Raw genomic sequence first — 20,309 nt, forward strand, 5'->3', positions numbered from 1 at the left:
GAAAAGTTTCCGTCAGATAAGAGCGGTGCAGCCAGAAGCGCGTTGAAAATGAAATGCAACCAATGTGACCTCAAAGTGAAAGTGTGGAGCATATTTCGCTCAGAGAACACGAGACAGAGAATGCAGAACTTCAATGGGATCCTGTCTGATAATTCATCCGACTAAATTCATCAGATCTAGCTAAAATGAGTATTATTTGCATGTGTTTGGGCCTCACTACAAAAAGAAACCAAATTTCATTAGACAGGCACATTACAAAACAGAAAGTCAGCGACCTTGGAATGACAAAGCTCCTGTGGTGGCGAGTACAAACAACATGTCTGCCTTTGTAGTGCCTGCTGCTTTATTCCAACAATAAATGAGTAATTGTTCATTAAGGGCTGAACGAAAACAGAGTGCACCGTGATGCACGGGGTGTCCTGGCCGGCTGAAGAGGAGGAAGCCGGGATATGGAGATGAAAGGTGAGAGAAAAGAGTGTGTGAGCGGCACAGTCACCGTGGAGATCCAGTCAGAGGCGAGCACGATGGGATGCCAACAGGAGCGCACGCACCAACACGCACAAATGCACACAGAACACACATGAAGACACATGTACCGTATATAAATAACCGGTGTGTGATGTCAGCTTTTCCTGACAGATGGGATCAACATAAATTAAGCCCTGAGAGAACGAGTGTGTGTGTGTTTTTTGCGCATGTGTGTGTATGTGTAATAAAACAGACTGAGCAGAGAAAGAGTCAAAGAGACAGCAGGGGAAGAGGGGGACATACAAGCCATATCTTTTAGCAGAACAGAATCGAACCGTAGCGTCTCAAGATCATGCACAGCACAAGATACAAACTCACGCATCTATCTTTGAGGACCTTCCGTTCAAATAATGCATTCCCAAACAATAACCTCGACCATCTGATGCAAATGTTTAACCTTAACCTTAACCATAAGCAAGTCTTTGGTTGTGTTTTAACCCTCAAAAAGTTGTAGAGCCCAGCAAGAATAGGCCCCAATAATGATAGTAACCTGTGAAAAATTGGCCCCCACAACTTTAGAAAAACAAGAGTACACACAAACAAACACACACCAGGATTTGTTGCAGGTAAGCCGGAACAACAGACTCCAGAGTGCACTTCATACCTTGTTGAATATTGCTTATGTGCAGACAAACAAATGAGGAGGTTATTAGGGTGTTCACCGGGGAAATTAGACCGTCTACTGTTGGTCATTAATCTCTATCCAAACAGATACAATTCTGAGTGTCTGGTGTAACCCAAACCCAAACCATCCTTTAAGACGGATTACTTTTCCCGTCTCGTTGTCATGGTAATGAGCATCGGCACACACACCGCATGCCTTTTGGCTGTACAATCCAGTGATGATTAAGTTCAGCGGTCCAGATTTGTCAGACTCACAATAATGCTGCGTTGCGCAACAACAACAAAAAAAAAAGTACAAATACACCAAAAAAAAAAAAAGTAAAGAGTAAAACCACTTTGTGTAGTAGCTACGATGTCTGTTTCAAGGATGAAAGGGAATGAAAAGTGGGAATTGAAGTGAAATTAGCACTGAGTGGATGAGATGAGAAAGGGGGGAGGAGGAGGAGGAGGAGGAGGAGGAGGAGGAGGAGGAGGGATCGAGACGGACCAAAAGATCGATATCTTTTGAATAATTACCTACAGCTTACTGGGTTGCTAGGAAACCCAGCAGAGACAAGAGAGAGTTGAGCCAGACAGAGTCAGAGTAACACAAAGGCCGAGTTAAATTTTAGGTGTGCGCTCATTTCCACTGTGGCGCGGTAGTCGTTGTTTGCCACGTGTGATTTATTTATTTTTTTATCAGAGCTCCCACTGAACCACTGGAGAAGTGGTGAAGAGAAAGGTGAGGGGAAGAAGCGCCATGTGAAATGAAAGTCACATAGGGGGTGGTCAGGAGACCGAGACATGCAGTGTGTCTGGTCTTTAGGGGAGTGCATGAATAATTGCTGAGATATTGACACTGGCCGTCTTTTGATCTCATTTCCCTTCCTCCCGTAAAAAACGCCCTGCTATTCTGTCTTTCTTTCTTTTTTTTGTTCTTTATCAGATTTTGTTGCCACCATTCACGGGGAGGGAAAAAGGAAGCGTTAAAATATTATCACCATTAGCATAAGCCATTACCTCCTCTATATGTCTCATGGATGTGTGACTGAACTAAATTAATGTAAATGATGAAGACCCCCTTCATGTGTTAGCATTAGCCCCTAGCTTAACGCTAACACACGCACATGCTGACTGATTCAATTTAGATGCACCAGACGTGGTCTCATTGGTCGAGCGTGTCATTAGATCGGAGCACTGTTCCTTTAAATGGAGGGGAGCCGAGGGAGGGGGGGCAGGAGGAGAGAGAGACGGATGAAGAGGAGGGAGAGGGAGTCGTAGTAGAAAAAGGGGGGTTGTTGTGTGCACTTTCTCTTCTCTGTCTTGGAGAGGTGTGTGTGGGCTGCTTTTCCTGAAAGAAAGGAGGGGAGTGCACGCCTTTCAAGGACTTTTTTTTGTGTGGAATTTTCTGAAGACGTCCAGGCAGTTTTGAGGAAGAATGATCATTGGTTCACTGGACGTATTGGACTCAAATGGCACACGTCACTGACCTCTGACGGGGAGACGGCGTGGTTATTTTTAAGGACACAAAGGGACGTAAAAAAAGAAGAAGAACAGCTTTGGAACCTCGAGGAGCGGTTCTTGCCGTCTTTGAGACTTTTTTGTTAACTGAACTTAAACCAGAGTGAGGTGAAATAAATGCTGGGACAACTGGGGCAGCAGAATATTCCCTGGAGAAGCCTGAGCGGGTTAAATACTAAATCTAGCTACTTCTCAAAACTCATTGATGCCACTATTTATTTTGCCAATGAATGTGACACACACTGTGAACCAACTGTTGACGTGAACTACTGAATATTCAACTACTTGACCACTCATCATTTTTTTTTGCTCTCCATTGAATCTTCCATAATCTCCAAAGCACCTGCCTTTAGTTTTAAGACGAGAGAGTTTGAGTAAAAAGAGAGATGGCACAGAAAGAAGGCGGGACGGAGCGCGTCAAGGCAGAGGACAATGCAGGCACCAAAGCCGTGGTCGGGAGCCAGGCGGCAGGTGGAGGAGTGGTGGTGGAGGTCAGGGAGAAGAAGGGACCTCTGCGGGCTGCGATACCCACAATGCCTTTCCCTCTGGCTGTCATATGTCTTTTTCTGAACACCTTCATACCGGGACTCGGTAAGTTGGAAATCACACCCTCCTGTGTGTGTGTGTGTTTTTGTTTCTGTGCTTCATGGTGTAAAACTGAGACGAGTAAGAGGCCAAAGAGGGCGAAGGAAGTCACTCATGGAAGGTAGGAAATAGAGAAACAGGAGACTGGGTGGTCATGAAACTGACATGGAGAGTTTATGGCTGTGATGGAGGCGGGCATGCCACCCTGGCGTACAAACGTGACTGTGGAAAACCAGCAGTGTTTTCATCATCAGTGGTTCTGCGTGTACATTTGTGTGTATTCTTGCGAGAAACACCACTCGCACCTCGTGTTAAAATGGGATTGCCGGGGGTTGTAAAATACACGCGGCCTCCATCTGCCAGGTGTCAGTGCTCACTTGTAAATGTGGTGTCGAGACTCCATCACTGCAGGTAGAAGTGGCAGCACTCTGCGTATATAAATATATTTATGTATATATATATGCGTGTGTGTCATCGTTGTCAACAGAACCATCATCACTGTGTTCACACACAGCATCACAGCAGGTAGAGACATCATGACTGGGGGCAGACTCAGCATTTGCATCATTATCATGAACTTGCCGGAATTAGCTCTTTATCAGCCTTCCGTAGCAAACTCGGGTCAAACAGTAGGCGCAGGTTTATTGAAGCTGACAGCCACTCTACTTATCCCCAGATTTATAGTCATTAGATAAAACTGTGTAACTAAACTATATACATATAAACATTACACAGATAACCATATCACAGTTTACTGCACTCCTAATCTGTCTGTTTTTCTGAAATATACACAATTACATACATACAAAAAACATCTCAAAACTGATTTCAGAGGTTAAGTAAGTAGGTGAAGTGGCTGGTTGCCGGAGCAAATAGCACCACCATGTGGCCACTGTCTCTTTGGTATTTCATGTGCAAATAAAAAAAAATAAAAACTGATGTCATTAATGTATAAAATCGCTTTTTTATGTAACAAAATTCTTTTATGTGGCCTATTTGACAAAACCAAAAATCTAACACAGTATAATGATATCTCACATATAGGTGGCACTACAGTCAAATTATGAATTTTAAACTTTAACCTGTGCACAGTACCTTATATATACATACATATATATGACCACTGACAGGTGAATTTAATAACATTGATCATCTTGTGACACATGATGGACCTGCCATCCATGTGGATGTACCACCCAGTTAGACCAGACCCCCAGCTAGAAGGATGCAGGCTGACATGGGCACACACCCAATAATGGTTTAAGAAAAACTCAAAAAAACAGAAAAACAGCACAAGGTGTTGACCTGGTCACTGAATCACAAACTGATCAAATGTTAGTAGGATGCACTTGAACAAGCCGGATGCACAGAGGCCCCTCCCCTCAACCCGTAGCTCCCAAAAACCCCCACTAACAACATCCTGTTGCCAGATACCACATGACACCTTCAGAAGGCCCATGTCCATTCTCTGACGAGTCACAATGGTTATGAGGCACAAGGGAGACGATATTAGCAAAGTGGTCATAATGTTATGCCTGACCACTATTCTGTATCATCAGTCCCAAAGCAGTAAGACATAAAAATAACTGGAGTTTATTTTAGAAAAAGACAGAATGTGCAAGAAGTTGGGTGAAGATCCTTCTTTTGGGAAAATAATACATGGAAATAAACCAGAAGAACAGATTCTGATAAGACGAACCCAGTCAGTCTCCGAATAACCTCAGATGTGTCTTCTCTGGCCCTCGCCTCTGATCTATTAGGCCTAACTCCCTGGAGAGTTATGAGAGTGTGTGTGTCCTTTTTATCTCCTCCCTCTGTCTGTCTGAATCTTTGCTCATGTTCATTCTCCTCCCCTCACTTTTATTCACATTCACCAGCAATTGCCGCTGCCTTTCTACAGGAAGTGTTGAACTGTTGACTGTGTGAAAACGTCTCAACCAGTAAACACTTTGTCGAGCTTTTCCACCATCCTTGAAGCAATGTTTCCCTCACAGGTTGTCCCCGAACATGTATGCAAAAACATCATGGCAACACCTCATCCCAGTGTGTGTGTGTGTGTTTACAGGATGAGTATGTGTGTGTGTGTGTGTGTGTGTGTGTGTGTGTGTGTGTGTGTGTGTAGGTTTGTCTGAATGCCTTGACATTTCATTGAATAGCTGAGGCTAGTTGCCATGACGATGCAGACTGAAACGAACACAATACATGTATGGGAGTGTGTGTCAGTGCCGTTTGGCTCTGATTGACTGAGACTGAAAACAGCGCCTTGTTCTATTCAGCGGAGCCAAAATAAATTTTAGAAAGTGGGTAATCGAATTTGGACGAGAGCGAGAGCTGATGGCCATCTCCTGCAGGCGCTCACGCACAGGTCCAACAGCACATGGCACACTTCAGTTGTTCTATGTCCGCTGCAGGATATCAGATATTCTGCATTGATAGGGAGTCTGGTGGTCCAGGGTTGGCCCTTTCCAAATGGGACAAAAAATTCCAAACATCAGTCCTGAAAGTAACTCAAACTGAAATGTAAAAACTTTGGATATAGTCTAGTCGTTTCATACGCTGTATGTGATCAACGAGTAGAACTTTTCCCCAGGTAAGCCCTAGGTAAGCCTCACATGTGAGAGCTGGATAGCTCCACACCAGGTGGGAGGATGCAGGCCTACATGTCAGGCCCCTGTGACGAAGCAAAGAGTGAGTAAAGAGACGTTTCGGTGTAAAAGTGATTGAAGAGCTGCTCTGGGCTTGTTCTGCAAATATCTCTCAACGTGCAGCTCAGTGGTCGTGTTACAATATTTGCCATAAGAGGACTGGAAAGTGTGAAGCTTTCACACAGAGAACTAAAGGGAATATATGCTTTAGCCTTCGGTGGGACTGTGTGGGAGGCTGCAGTCACGTGTATGTGTTTATGTGGAGGGTCTGTGTCTGTGTGTGTTTCTGTGTGTGCGCGAGAGAGATTGATGGTGTGTGATACAGGAGACAGTGCATCAGCTTACCGGGTCATGTCGACGTCTTGCCTCTGAATGTTTGTGTGTGTGCACATTCTGGAGAGTACATACTTTACTTAAGCTAAACTTAGATTTGTTACCCTGTTACCGCACTAGGTCTCTCTTTGCTCTGAACATAAAGCGGGGTGGTCCAGAAACATGATGTGATTAATGTAGTGTTTTCAGCAATTACAGTTACACTTAGCACTTAGTTCATAATGAATACTTATAGGGTTTTGGTATGTCAAGAACATGCTAAATAGTAGGAAAACAAATCTCTGATAACTCCAAACGACTCTGACCTACATGTTGTGTGATGTTAGCTTGCTAGAAGTTATCTACAGGTAGTTGGAGAAATTGTGAAGGAAGGTATTTCCTCTGATATAAAGACTTGAATGGTTGTCGACTATAGACCAGGAACCGTGCCATGCACCTGTAAATTATTTTCAAAGCCAGTCCACCTTAAGGAAGTCACTTTTGCTCATGATTTGAAGGTCTAAAATCACAGAAGCCTGAAGAATTTGAACAGTGAGAAGAGCTGTGAGCTACTTTGAAGTGGATGGAGTGAGATCAATTTCTTTTAATGCATCCATGAGCGTTGGTGTCCGTGTCTGTCCTAAGAAACAACCCATCCTCTCAAAGTTCTTTGGTCCTTCCTTCAACCTGCCAAAATTCTGTGAGTCTATCTTATCGATCCCTTCATGGCGTACGTCACTGTGACGTCACGATGTCAGATGGAGGCAAAACAGAGGGAACCCTGAGGCTAACACTGCCAAGTTCAACCAAAACCAAAAAAGCAAAAACACTAACTTGGAAGTTTTATCACATACCAGCCACTGCCTGTAATACATCATCAGTTTCAGCCTGAATAACATTATTGGTTAGACTAAAGTGTGACTGAAATTACGTTAAATTAATCATTATTTAGGGTATTCTTGATACACATTGAAACTAATGCTAAGCACGAGACGTGTCCAAGCATAAGTTGCATTTGCTTTGCAGTGGTTCCACTTACTTCTTGTAATATCTTTGTTGACAAGACATTACACAGATAGATTGACAAAGACAGACCAGACTTCGTCCCCTCTCTGTCCTCCTTTGGTCAAATCGTCCATCCAGTGTGTGAGAGTGTAGAGGTCAGTGAATGTAGTCCTATCAGTCAGAGTCAACTTTTTAAAATAACATTCATGGTCTCAGTGAGTGAGTGTATTAGTATATTCTCTAAAACATGCATTTTCGTGGTTCATTCTTGCCAAAAAATATGCTAACCGCCGTTTACATGCTATAGTGTTTGAGATGTTTAGCATCCAGTTAAGCCCCACCCCTCAAAAGACGTCTCATTGTTTACAGACCGTGAGGTGGTCTATATTTTAGTTAAAACATAAACTGTAAATTTACTTAGCTTTGCTCTGTTATTAGCAGCATGGAATCTGCCACAGGAATACCACATATTGTGTTTTCATCAGCTGAACTACAGAACTATATAAAATAGGATAGATAACTGATCTTGATCATGTCATAGCAAAAAACTAACTAATCAAACACTGTCACCTTATAAATTTATACGGTAACATCATATTTTATAAGTACCAACAGATTGTATAGGAGCTGTTTACACAAGAAACACTGCAAGGGCCAACATTAACCAGGTGGCAACCTCCGGGTCTGAGCAATGAAGTGGTAGTGCGGAAGTGCAAAAAGCTGCAGTTCATTGAGTGGCCACTATGTCTATATGTGGAGTATCCGAGTGTGGACAAGTGAAGTTCATTCAACATGGCAATCGCAGGCTCCGCCCACTTAGGGCTTCATTTTCAAGGTTCAGAATCCAGTGGGTGACGTTACATGTCCATAGTATATACAGTCAATGACGTCAACACAAGTCACACTACGATGTGTCCCCAATAAAATGGGCGGGGCAAGAACATATCTGGGTAGTTGGACTGTATTTTGTCAGGTGCATACTTTGAACTGAACACTACTTGGGCATCGAGTGATGACATTTCATAAGTCATAAATTTATAATCTACTTTTTCAGCTTCTGCCATGTTCTTCTTCTCCTGGTAAACTAAGGGCAGACTGGATGCTACAATGACTCACTACCACTGATTGTGGTACAAAGTTGTGGTACACTATTGGCTGGGCCCTAGCTCACTGCAACAATCACTGCAACACAGTACGTTCTTGACAAATTTATGATTTAAATGTATATTACATTTAATTAGTTGTTTCTTTTAATTTATATTTAATTTTATTAAATTAAAATTGTAACAATATTATCCTTTTTAAATCCTCTTTGACGGAGCTGACAAAACCAGTGCAGCCTAATAAATCTTGTGCTGTTAAGAAATATGCAACATCGACACTTTTTTCAAGTAACTTATTCGACATTGCTGTACAGTAAAACTTTCTCATTTGATTTCTTGTACTTTCTCTTCCTTCCTCAGATTTTTCCTCTCCCTTTATGTCTGCTTCTCTTTCTGTCTTTGCCACTCTTACACTCCATCATTAACCTCCCACACTACCAGTGGGTGCTTTGTGGAGTTCTCTGTGTAATTATAGTAATTAGACTGGGTAATATCTAGGCACACACAGAGACACACACACACACACACACACATGCGCGCGCGCGCTCACAATATCCCACATGTGACGTATAAAGGGTCCAAGAGCTTTTCACACATAGAGGATTGTTAGTAGATGATGGAGAAATGAAGGATATATTAAAAATGTCGTATAGCAGCAGGGAACTGTTAACCTTGTATATTTGTTTAGCTTCTATCCATACACAGGAAGGTATTTTAATAATACTTTCAGTCGTGTCTGCAAAAACTTTGAAACAGGCACATACGAGGAAACTTTTAGAATCAAATTATTATCTGGTTTATTAAATTGAAAGTAAATTGTGGCCACTTTAATTGATATTTTTATATTCCCTGTGCAGCAAAACATTGTGGAAATTAATGAAATATAAATAAATAAATACGTGATGAAATTACAGAGCAGAGGAGTGTCACCTAACAACAGTTACCTCCTAATTTCTTTAGGGCATTTTAGTGTCTTTAAGCTCATTGTTTTGGTTTTACACAATGTAGCATTCTAAACCAATGGTAAACTTTAGGTCACACCAGGCTATTTTATTTATTTTGTTTGTTGTTAAGTCATTGTGGTTAAGAGTCCTGGGAAACGGAAACTGGACTGTTTGTATCAACTGAAACCTCAATTCATGTGATAAATGAATCCGTTGTTGTACTGATGTTTGGCATTTTTTGAAAGCAAAAATATAGTGATTTTACTCTTACATACGAGAAAATGCAATTTGACTTTAGATGTCACTTTGGGGGGAATATTGCTTGTCACTGACATTTCATAGAGCAAACTTTATGCTAATTATCAACACGTGAAAATAAAATCTTTAGCTGCATCCCTAACAGGCGGTGTACATGTTGATCATGTAGGCAGGCACAGCAAATACATTTCTCTTCCAACGCTGGTACAAACCAACTGTTCAGTGAAAGCCACACATGTGATTGGTACCTGACTGGACAAGTTGGAAGACATCCAGGAAAAGTAAAAGTGAGCAGACCATATAAATCCTGTGTTTCCAAGCCAGAACTCAGATGGAAGTGACGCATAACCATTTCTCTACCAGCTTGCCGTCAATCTCGGCTCGTTCCTGGAGGTGGGCAGCTCCACCGGCAGCCAGAGCATCTGCTGGTGGGCGTGGCCTCTGCGACCTGAAAATTTCTCCGTCTGATCAGACCCTGTCGGCTCTGGGTGGAATCTGATTTTAGCCTGCTGTTGCTCTTTCTGTGAGAGGCTTTGAAATGAGCATCGGGGAGAAGCTTGAAAGGAAGCCTGACTTAAAAAGATAAATCATTCTCCTCTCATTTTCCCAATGTAAACTATTTCACTCGGGCGCCTACTATTCTGGGATGGTGCTTGCTCTTCAGTTTGACTTATTTTAAATCATTCCAGATAAGGACGGCGCGGGCCGTGTGACTGTAAATATTATGACGTTCATTCAGATTTGTACAGTGTCATCAAACTGTATATATCTGTGTTTTTTTAAGAAACATTTATGTTTCAGTTTAGTTTGTCTGCAGTTCAGCCTTGAGTTAATCAGAACCTATAGCTGCATGAGTTGGCTTTGGTCTTAGTGTCTCTTGAGAAACAAGATGCAGCTGGCATTCTGGCCATTTTTACTCCTCCCACCTCCCAACCCACCTGCTCTGTCTGCTCTGTTATTTGAATCCTTCCAGTGTGACAAGAAATGCACAAAAGGGAAGGGCCGAAGTCAGGATTCACACAACTCCCACCGGGCATTTATTCTACCACATATTCACAGTGTTCACATCGGTAATTGCTAAAAAGGTACAGACAGAGAGACCAAACATCAGCTGATTGTCTGAATAATTTATGATTTTGTATATTGACAACAATGTTTTAAACTTTTGCGAAATCTTAAAACCAATGACACTGTATTCTGAGTACTACTGATGTAATGTGACATTTAACTTATGAAATGCACACAATATAGTAGATCATCAAAATCCTGATGACGCCCAGTGTCTCACATCTCCTGAATGAGGCAAAGACGCCTAAATTTAATGGACATGAAACTGAAAATCAAACATCATTTCCTATGAGAGACAGCTGGGATAGGCTGCAGCAACCCCTGCGACCGGTAGTAGAAGATGAGATGAGCTTTCTGTAATAGACCCCAGAAGGTTAGGCTACCATGGGCGGTGTCTCCACTGCCCATCATCTGCCTCTGAATATAATCCAATCACTGTTGAGCCTCGTTGGAACGATTATAATATGCCTGGTGCAGTCACTCAGCAATTCATCAAGACATTCCTGCAATTTTAAAGTAAGGAACATCTGAACGAACAGGCCACGGTCGCAGTGGAGAGGGTGCTAGTCAGGAACACGCCTGATGTCACTGAGAGGGTAATTGATCCATTTGCTGCACAAATAAGAGAGCATTGTAAATTAACCATGTGAATGCAGTTATAGATGTTGGGTGCATTGATTGAACTGCAAAAGTTATTGTCAATCAGCTGCACATGATCTGGCAGATATGAAAGAAAGGGATGGTAAGAGGTTTTGTCGACAGAGAGGCGCTGGAGGGTATAAGATTTTCTCTATAAAACTAAATTTCTCTACATAGTAGTAATAGTCCTTTTTTGTCTCACCCTTTTCCTATCTTCTTCTTTGTCACTCCTTCCCACGTCTTCCTCCTGTTCCATGTCTTAAAGCATGTTAACGTTTGGCACAAAGCTCTTCAAAGAAATCCAGTGCAGTTTACCTTTGTGATGTTTTTCCTCAGAAGCAAACCCACCTCCTGTGGTTTATTTAAGCCTGGAGTCTGTCTGTGTGGTGTATCTCATTGGAGATAAACCAGAGTGGAAAACTCCTTTCGAGGCCTTCTCTCGTGTTGAACTGTAAACGTTGCGAAGCCCAAACGTGACACTCAGCTAGAACATTTTTGTTTTAAATCAAATGTTTTTGATAACAGGATGTTTGTCTGTTTCTGTCCCACAGGCACCTTCATCTCAGCCTTCACGGTGCTGTGCGGCGCTCGCAGCGAGCTGATCTCAGAGCGAGGTGTTTGCTGCGTGTTCTGGCTCAACGTGGCAGCAGCGCTCCTCCAGATACTGACAGCTGTTATCATGGTCGGATGGATCATGAGCATCTTCTGGGGAATGGACATGGTCATCCTGGCAAGTCAGTAGCTGCCTGTCTGCGGCTGTCGTACCGATTCTTAGTTCTCCTCATCCCTCCTCTCAGTTTATTTTGGTCTTTTTCATTTTTTTCCTTTCATTTGTTTGTCTCATACGTGACATGCAGTTCAAAGATGATCCAAACTTGTATGATATTTTTAAAGTTCTAAAAATATTTACAAATATTTACAAATGTGTTGTGTGGGTAAGTTGAGTTTTCATTAGTGTCGAAGGGCTATCAGACTGCTGAGACGTGTGAAGCAAAAATTTTAACAAAACTCACTCCGAATGACTCTTTCTTTATTCTGCATGATTTGCATTAATAGGAATGCATTAAAAAAATTGTCTGGGTTATTCTCACTGTAAAAAATGCACATAAAGACCAAAAACACTAATTGGTCCGTTCCATTGACCTCCATTGTTTTCTGAAAATAACTGTAACGTCCATTAACAACGCTGGAGTATATAACTGCAGTTTCACTATGACACTAAGGTGTGGGGAGGAGAATGAATGGATCAGATTTCATTTTTTATTTTCTTTATTTTATTATTTCTTACATAGTTCCACAGACATGATCTTGGTGCTACTAGAAGTGACTTCAAATATGTGAAAAACATTTGACTAATTCACTTTGTCTTGTTTGTGTCTTGGTAGTTTATGGAAACCATTTAACCTTTTAAAATCGGGAACTAATTTATGACCTGTTGTTCATCCCTTGGTTTCAGTGTTGAGTGCTGCTGGCGTCCCCAGTCTGCCAAAGCAAGGCATTAAGGGAATCATTTTCATCCTTTTGACCAGATTTTGTTTTTGCTTTGGCCTCACCGTTGAGTACTGCAGTGCAAATATAATTGTGTTGGGCTTGTGGTGTGGACTCCAGGAAGAATAGTAATGACCTTAGCCTAATCTAATGGAGATCCAAATAAATGATAAATGATATATCCTTCACCTTTCGTGTTGTTATTTAGTAGATAACCTGTTTAAAGGAGACCTAATGTGCGTTTGATATTACTAAACATGGCCAAAATGGTTGAATCGATGAGGGAAAAGTCATGTAAAAGTTCAGGCTCCACTTAACACTGGTTTCCATCTGTCTTCTCTACCAAACTGACATAAGCCTGTAACATATTACTTTATATGATCATGATCATGTGCACAATCTTCTTGGAAAATGTAAGTGCACTGACAGAGATGCCCTGATGATCTTTGCTGCTGCAGATGTTTGTGCTCTCCGCTCTCGTATTCCGCACTTAATCCAGGCTTGAATGTGTACAGATGGTTTGAGATGCTGTCAAATTAAATAAAGAATGAGAAATGAAATTGCTTAGTTGGTTCATAGTTTGCTTTGTGAAAAATCTGTGAATAGAGTAAATGTGGTGCAATTGAGCAAAGACTGCCAGTCAGAGAGACGTGGGAGTTTAGGGTGAGGTCCTTAAAGAGACAGGAGCTAATGTTTCCTGTTTTCGGGCCGGGAGCTCTAATGAGGGGCTGAATAACGAGCGGTAGAAGATAAACAAGGATTGTTTTCAACTGGGAGTCATGCAAAGTTACTCTAGTGGAATTCCACGTGAAAAATACAGAGCTGGAAATAAGAATAATGGGTCCTGTTTCTGTGATGAAGGAAGAAAGAATGATGTAATTTTAACTCTTGCTCTGTCAGAAAGTCTCTTCGGGTGTTGATGCGTGAACAAAAGCCAACACACAAACACACACACACACAGTCTCATTGCGCCGAGGCAGCCTTTGAATTACCACAGCACTGTCTCCTTGGCGTGTGTGTAGGTGTGTGTATGTGAGGTAATTGCTGCCTGCATGTGCAACCAAAGTGTGTTAGCACGCCTGCGAGTAGGTGTGTGTGTGCTCGCTGCGTGCGAGGTACAGTAATTGTGTGCGTGGGAGTGAGCAGCACCCCTGGTGTGTTTTTGTTCACTGCTCCCTACTGCTTTTCGGGCCTCCGGACATTCATTCTCCTCAACTGTTGCTTCTAAAATCCATACCGCCGTCGGCTCTGGCAGCGCGTTGAATATTTATATGAGTGAGATCACCATTTCTCTGTTAGCGCTGCTTCTCAGAGTGAAATCATGCACGCTCGTAGGATCAATTATTATTCAGCTATTCATCTCCACAACTCATGTCTCGGTAGCTTTGGGAGTTCCTTTTCAGCTGCTCCCTCTTTTCTTCCTCCACGTAATGAATCACTCTGAAAATGAGGTATATTCTTCTGTCTCCATCTCTACAAATTCAACTCCCTCCTTGTTCTCCGTCTATGTAATGATCGCGGCATTAGCTGCCTCCCACTGATCGCCTTCCATCTGCCTCTTTCTCCATCTAATGATTGTTACTATTTGATCTTGCCATATCTTTGCTCCCACTCCTTTTTTTTTAATTATTCCTCCCACTCTCTGCCCCCTCCCTTGTTTCCCTCTTTGCCTCATTTTCTTTTTTTATCTCATATTGTCCCATTCTTCCTGCCTCCGTCTCTCTTGTCATTGATCCAGAGAACAGGGCTTGGGTTACGCTAGCCGTGTTCATTTGATCATGAAATGCATCCATATCAAAAGTGAGGTCATGCTGAAACAAAGTTGTGTTGTGAAAAATCTTCTTTTCTTCCACTTGCAGTGTCATGGAGGAACTTGAAAAGCGTAAAACAAATTGTCACTAACTGCTTCTTGTGTCTTCTCTCCCTCGCTGCTCTCCCTCCCTCCAGTTTCGGATGGTAAGTATTTACTACCAACGGGTCCCCAATGAGTTGATAAAAATGTGTAATGTAGAAGCATGGCACTAAAATAGCAAAGAGTGAGCTCTACTAAATTTAACCCAGATATCTCTTAAACAAACAATTTCCCAGGCTTGGACCCTGGACTTGCACTCTTTGCAGTGATCTTATTTGGGCACTACAGTCAACTCAAAAGCCACATTTCTACTCAAAGTACAGAGAATTTACTGCTTTGCGAATGTGGCTGAACAGTCGGAAGTCATATTTAAAACCAGACCATGCTAGACCTTCAGTAAGATAACAGATTTAAATCTGTACCTACAGTTAAAAATGTGGTTGAAATAAAATAATGCCAGCCAAGGAAAGCTAAGAGAGACAAGCTCCTATACAGTATATTTGACAAGTACCACTCCTGGGCAGGGACTTTCTCGGGGGTACAGTCTCATTTTAATTTAGACCCTGGTTGTGCTGCTTGTGGGGAAAATGCAGTAGTTCCTGGTCCCTGGGAAAGGTTCCAGGGGTGGAAGCGGCACCATGAGTGGTATCCACCAGCCCAAATGTTATCATTAGTTCAAGCATCATAGTTTATTCTTGAACTATAGAACATTTGAAGTTGGTCAACTCAATCCTAAACCAAGATCCAACAATGATACATGCATATTAGAAGTGAGTATGGAGTTTGTACACAGAGATGTGTCTACTGACATGCTAGCTCAGCAGCTGTTCACCCACCTGCTCTTTCAGCATTTCTTGTTTGTAGCTTAAAAGTAGTACGAGCTAATGTTTGCAGTCAGTGCCGTATCAATCGGACATAGTTGTGCGAATCTTTTTAAATGTGCCTTTTAACACCTATGAAAGTACCACCCATGCTTCCTGGTTCTTGGGAAAGTTTCCTGCGATGGAAACGCAGCTAAAATATGAATGGTATTCTCACAGAATCAGCCCAAACCTCATGAGTTCAGGCATCATAGTGGACCCTTGAACTAGGAAAATGGAAGTTGAACAACTCCAAACATGAGACTCGTATGTTAGAAGTGTGTATGGAGTGTGTATGAGACATAGAGATGCATCTATTGACATGCTAGCTCTTTAAGCATGTCTTGTTTTCAGCTTAAAAGTAGTATGAGCTATGTTTGCAGTCAGTGCTGTATGAAAGTCCTATCAAAGGACATAGCTGTTCGACCTCTCTATCATCACACAGTTTTAATCACATGGTGTTAATCGAACAAGAGGTATATTTTTATACAAGAACAGCGAGAATAAAACTCGAATGGTGTGTTTCCTCCACGGCCTAAAGAGACGCTCAGCAAAGCAAAGCCCGCAAGCTCGTCCACCTCAAAGAAAGTCTGCTGCTACATTCACAGGACACATTCCTCTCACTGCAACACATATCTAACATGCTCTTTTACTCCTATCGGTAAGCTATCAGCTCATGGCTGCCTGCCTGGACACAGTGTGCTGCCACTGCTCCCGCTGCTGCTGACAGCATTTCACCGTTTTAACCCAGCATCCAGACAAATTAGTATTGTTGCTCCCCGCTCCCTGCTGAGGAGAGCTGCTTTACACCATCACTCTGCCAGGCCAGCACTGTTTGCCTCTTTATGGGAACTGGGGTAATAGTTACACCCACCAGTCAATACTTGAGAAGAAATTAGCTCCTAATAGCCCATTTTTGCTTGTTGCCAAACTCTTTGCTTTCAGATTGCCCGGCTAAATGTAATAGAGAATGAAATGACAATTATTGTCACAAGTTCAAACCCAGTGTTTTGTAATTGCATACAGCTAAAAAAAAAACTTGAGTGGGCCCCTGAGAGAGATAATAGTGTTCATTTAGTTTTTCCCACTCTTATGTCTCCTCCACCGTCAGGCTGCAGAGACCAGGGCGTCCCTCAGGATGTCTGAGAGAAGCGTCTCTCACGTTAGCAGATGGATCACGCGGACAGTTTTTACCCCTTCGACCTCCCTGAAGCCTTTACCTTTGTAACGACCCGTAGCTGACAACGGAGAGAGGCAACGATAATGAACAAATCAAAGCAAATCAAAGGGGACTGCCCTTCACGCCGATCAGCCAGCACCAGGCCACACTTACATTTGGAGGAAGGGGACGAGGAAAAAGAGACTTAAACTGTACACAACATAACAAACGATGTGCTTTTATTTTGTTGAGTAATGAGTAATAAACAGTGATTTTTGAATTCTGTCTGTATAAAGGTGTCTCCATAAATGAAGAAGGACGGACGCTTTGTTTGCATGCGTTCTTTGATTTCTGTGTAATTAGCTTGTGATGTTTGTCATAATCCAGTTGAAATACTTTTAGCGTATGCTGACTGTAGAACAGGGTTCAAATTAATTTGGACATCAACTGCCTGGTGCAGCTGCTACTTCGCTAGTTTCAGAGTTAGAGGTCTTTGGTTTCACTGGACATGTTTACCATCACATAGTGTCAATGTCAGGGCTAACCAGCCTCCAGTGTGTTGCAGTGGCCTTTGCTTTCAGTTTGTATCTCTGCCATCGGCTTGCGTTGCTGCTATGAAAAGCTACGTTATGTCTCTTATTTCAGTGTCTCACCTTCTCAATGATGTCAGGAAAAATACTATCACAACAGAATCATGCTGATAATCCGGTGAAATCAATGAAAACTTGATGATAATAATTTACCAAATTGGAACCAGCTGATCAGCCCGTTGTCACTATGGCTACCATGTTTTCGATATGTTTTATAGCAAACCCATCTTCAGTGTGCACACACTGCTGGTCACAAGACGTGTGTTCTCCCAACCTTATGAAGTGGAAAATCACCCACCCTTCCTAATAATTATTGGTTTTGAATATTCATACCTCTCAAATGTGAAAATTAGTGGGAAAGGGAAATTACACCTTAATGAAGTGTTGCATTGCATACTACTTAGATCTCGTCTGACACTTCATGGTAAAGATGCAGTTACAGTGATGCTGTTAGGGTTTGAACACTTTCTTTTTATGTTAGTCAGCAACTCCCAAACTCCACTTGAGATATCAATGTTAAATCGGACGAATTTAAAGCTGATTAATTCACTGTTCTGTGTCACATAAATAGCCAAATGTGCACATTGTGTATATATTCACATGTAATTGTGTGATGGACAGGGTGCAGTGTTAGAGATGGAGACTGGGGTTAATTTGCTTATAAAAGAGTCAAGTGTGTAAAAGGGTCTTGGGCTAAAATGAGGAGAAATGTATAAACATTCTTCTGTCGTGTGCATGAGTCGGAAAGCTGCCCTGCACTCGTTAATCTAAACACGGCCTTTCCCATGATACCCCACCAGCTTTCTCATGCACTTAATCACTGGCCTTTCTCCATGAAAAATATCCAAGAGTATCAGAAGTCAAACAAACGAAGCGAAAAAAAAAAGAAAGGAGAAAAAAAAAGTCAAACGTTCCAACTCTAGCATGAAGCAGCGCCAATCAACCAAGTGTGTGTGCAGGAAATAAATACTTAGCTACTGGGGAAAAAGAAAAACAACAGCTGCTCACACTAGCTTAAACACAGAAATGATACACGTGACATGCAACATGGGAAAGTTGATGCGATTGCCAGTGCCTCTACGGAAGAATAGTTCATAATTTACTCTGTGAATTCAGCCTCTGATTTTTCTACTGACAATGTATCACTCCAACTTTTTTTTAAGGATCTTTGTAGCTTTTGATCATTTTAGCCAGATGCCTTTTCAAGAACCTGTATTTGGATGAATAATAAATGTTCTTATGTTTTCACTGTGTATATATTGGACAGTGTGTGAGAGTGGATTGTTGATGATGATGATGATGATGATGATGATGATGATGATGATGATGATTATATCTGTGATGGTGACCATATCTTATGCCTTACAACTGACTGATGTTTTCCTGTGTGTGTTTTTGTAAGAGTGGTGCTGGTTTATACATCTAGAGCTCAGCTAATATTTGGACTCTTTATTATTATCAACTTTGTATGTGTTTCCAGGGATAAAAATTGAATAGCTGTATTTTTTTTTTTTGTAAATGATGCCGTGCTGTTCTAGGTTTTCGACTATAGAATGATCACTGTACAGTATTTTTTTCTGCATGCGTATATTTGATGTCAAATGACCGTATAGAGTAACACGCACACATGGACAGACATACAAACACAGACTAACTTAACTGTTTTAAGACTGTAGCTTAACTTTGTGGCTTTGGAGCATTTCTATTATTCTAATTTAAGGCGTTTAAGGTAACTGACAATCTTGCAATTAAAAGTCCATTTTGGTCCAAATGTCCATGAAAATCTTTTTTTTTCTTCATTGGTGACCCTAATACTCTTCAGTACACTTTGTGCATTTCCTTGAAAATTTGAAACCCATTAATACGTGCTGATCCTAGCATAGCTACATATTCGCTAATATGGATTTAGACTATTGTTTGCTGTTCTGTTGAGACGGAGCGTTTATGTTTCAAATGCTTCTATGACCACACTGATGTACTGGTGCTCTGGGAGCTATGTGCTGGCACTCTGTTTGGCAGAGCTGGCGACGGGACCAGATGTGGAAAGACGTGGTTGGTTCCAGAGCGTCTAGTACACCTAGAGAAAACAAAGTTACAAATGTAACCCAGGTTCCATGAATTCATATCTGATCCGTCTCTATCGGGAAGAACAAAACACAACCTGCAATGTATTTAAACAAAGAAAAAAGAAACACTGCATTGAAAGAGGGAAATAGAACAAGTCAATGGTGAGGACAAACATGTTTCCTCAATGGAAGACCACTAAAAGAAAGGAAGAGTCTGAGGGATTGTAAAACTGCACTTTAGCTTTCAATCGCAAATTGAGGGTTACATTCACAAATGAACGGTTTCTACTCAAGTTAACTGCAAACCACTTAAGAGGCCTCACATCTCCTGTGTCTCCTGGACCTTTGTTTTATTGCTGTAAATATTGAGCATACCAAAAAGCTACATCTCTCTTTCTTTATGTGCAGACAAAAGATTGATGTGATTTTTATTACCACTCCACTGTTTACCCAGTCAAACCTTGCTGGATCAAACCCAGTTTGAAGGGGAAGCCTCAGCAACCACATGCAGAATCTGAAGATCACATTAATGCAAAGTCACAAATGATGATATGTGTTGGATGACAAGTTAAAAATGACATATCTTGATGATTACACAGAGTTTAGGCTACAGCTTAGAGGCTCAAAAGTGCACTTCTTGATTACCCCACGCTAAAGGCACACAATGTCTGTTTCCATGGCAATATTAAGAATAGTCTCATTAACCATCTGCGATGCCAGCGATGAGGAGGAACATGTTGCAAAATCACACTGACGGAAAGTGTTTGGAGTATTTGGCTTTAAGGATTGTGCTGACTGTCCCCTCACCAAATAAGGGGTTTCTGACCAGGCGACTTTGCGCACGATGTCCTACTAACACTCCCACCATCCTCTCCATCGTGTAAACAAAGCCAGAGTTGACTCGTTTCTCAGCGACTCAACTCTGCACATTTCTTTCGGTTGAGGACGTTGCAATGTCAAAACACATTCAGGTCACTGAGACGTAATGCAGCAGCAGCCAAGGCTGGAGCACTCCTCCAGCCCAGTCAGTGCTGAAGTCGGTCAGAGGACATGCCAGCCTCATCTTCACCTCTGAAAAGGACG

General features: G+C 41.9%; 1 protein-coding gene across 3 annotated transcripts; it reads left to right on the forward strand.

Moving 5' to 3' along the window:
- Nucleotides 1-2,389: 2,389 nt before the first annotated feature.
- Nucleotides 2,390-18,935, forward strand: stum (stum, mechanosensory transduction mediator homolog). Of its 3 annotated transcripts, none has more exons than XM_047574075.1 (4): nucleotides 2,390-3,243; nucleotides 11,763-11,945; nucleotides 14,559-14,655; nucleotides 16,523-18,935. In XM_047574075.1, exons 1-4 carry the CDS (start codon nucleotides 3,039-3,041, stop codon nucleotides 16,620-16,622), a joined length of 585 nt encoding a protein of 194 aa, XP_047430031.1. In that variant the 5' UTR covers nucleotides 2,390-3,038; the 3' UTR covers nucleotides 16,623-18,935. The 3 variants fall into 3 exon arrangements, with proteins under 3 accessions (XP_047430031.1, XP_047430033.1, XP_047430032.1); XM_047574076.1 differs by having other exon boundaries at nucleotides 2,391-3,243; nucleotides 14,647-14,655; XM_047574077.1 differs by lacking the exon at nucleotides 14,559-14,655.
- Nucleotides 18,936-20,309: the final 1,374 nt, after the last annotated feature.

Source organism: Mugil cephalus, chromosome 21 (genome assembly GCF_022458985.1).
Source record: "Mugil cephalus isolate CIBA_MC_2020 chromosome 21, CIBA_Mcephalus_1.1, whole genome shotgun sequence".
NCBI lineage: Eukaryota > Metazoa > Chordata > Actinopteri > Mugiliformes > Mugilidae > Mugil > Mugil cephalus.